Source organism: Sinocyclocheilus grahami, unplaced genomic scaffold (genome assembly GCF_001515645.1).
Source record: "Sinocyclocheilus grahami isolate Dianchi unplaced genomic scaffold, SAMN03320097.WGS_v1.1 scaffold1158.1, whole genome shotgun sequence".
NCBI classification, from domain to species: Eukaryota; Metazoa; Chordata; class Actinopteri; order Cypriniformes; family Cyprinidae; genus Sinocyclocheilus; species Sinocyclocheilus grahami.
The window spans coordinates 5212-5971 of record NW_015506337.1 but is presented as its reverse complement, the minus strand read 5'-3'; the positions used below and the strand labels follow the sequence as shown (position 1 = coordinate 5971).

At 45.5% G+C, this 760-nt stretch overlaps 1 protein-coding gene across 1 annotated transcript in view; it reads right to left on the bottom strand.

Moving 5' to 3' along the window:
• Positions 1 to 577, bottom strand: part of LOC107567419 (conserved oligomeric Golgi complex subunit 3-like) — a gene marked incomplete at its 5' end in the record, with an annotated part of 19924 nt that extends 19347 nt beyond the window's left edge. The window contains 2 exon segments of the mRNA XM_016253096.1: positions 183 to 343; positions 430 to 577. Of these exon segments, the coding sequence (XP_016108582.1) occupies positions 183 to 343; positions 430 to 577 (309 nt within the window).
• Between the last annotated feature and the right edge of the window lie 183 nt (positions 578 to 760).

Genomic DNA, 760 nt, shown 5'->3' with positions numbered 1-760 from the left:
ACAACTCCCATGATTCCACACTCATCAAACTACGCCTTTGTCTCTGTTTATTTTGAATACGCGCCCCCTAGCGGCGAAAATTACATATTGTGCCTTTAAGTTTCGTCACCAGCATGTCTGGACTAAAGACATTTCAGATTTCTGAAAGAAATGTTCAGATGTTAAGTGCTCAGTTTGCTGACCGCCATCATCTGGAGTTTGTCGGGGTAGGCCAGGTCTCCCGGCGCAGGCTTGTATCCGCTGATGTCTGTCTGGATGTAGATGTGTGTCCTGTAGACCAAACGCTCCTGAACGTCCTCCAGCATCTGCTTCACCACGGCATCAAACGCAGTCAGCTGCACCTCTGAGACAAACCCACGATCACACGTCACTTCACAAACAAACCATTCATTAGAAACAGACGGCTGTGGAGGACACAGGGTTTGGTACCGTTGTTTTGGACGTGATCCTCCAGCATCTCGTTCTTCAGGATGCTGCAGAGCTCCGACAGCGTCTCCAGATGAACCACGTGGATGATCAGAGGCCTCAAGACGTCATACAGAGACACGCAGAGCTTCTCCAGAAGCTCACTGTCACAAATACATCAAAGCACATCGCTACAATTACAACATAAACACATTTAAAAGCAAAATGATCCAGCTTGATTCTGACACCATTTGAAATCTGAGCCTAATCGCTGACGACTATTGCTGAAAAATAGAAAAACTATTTCTTTCTTCAATAAAACAGAAAATAAGATTTTCACGCCTAATGCCTAAGT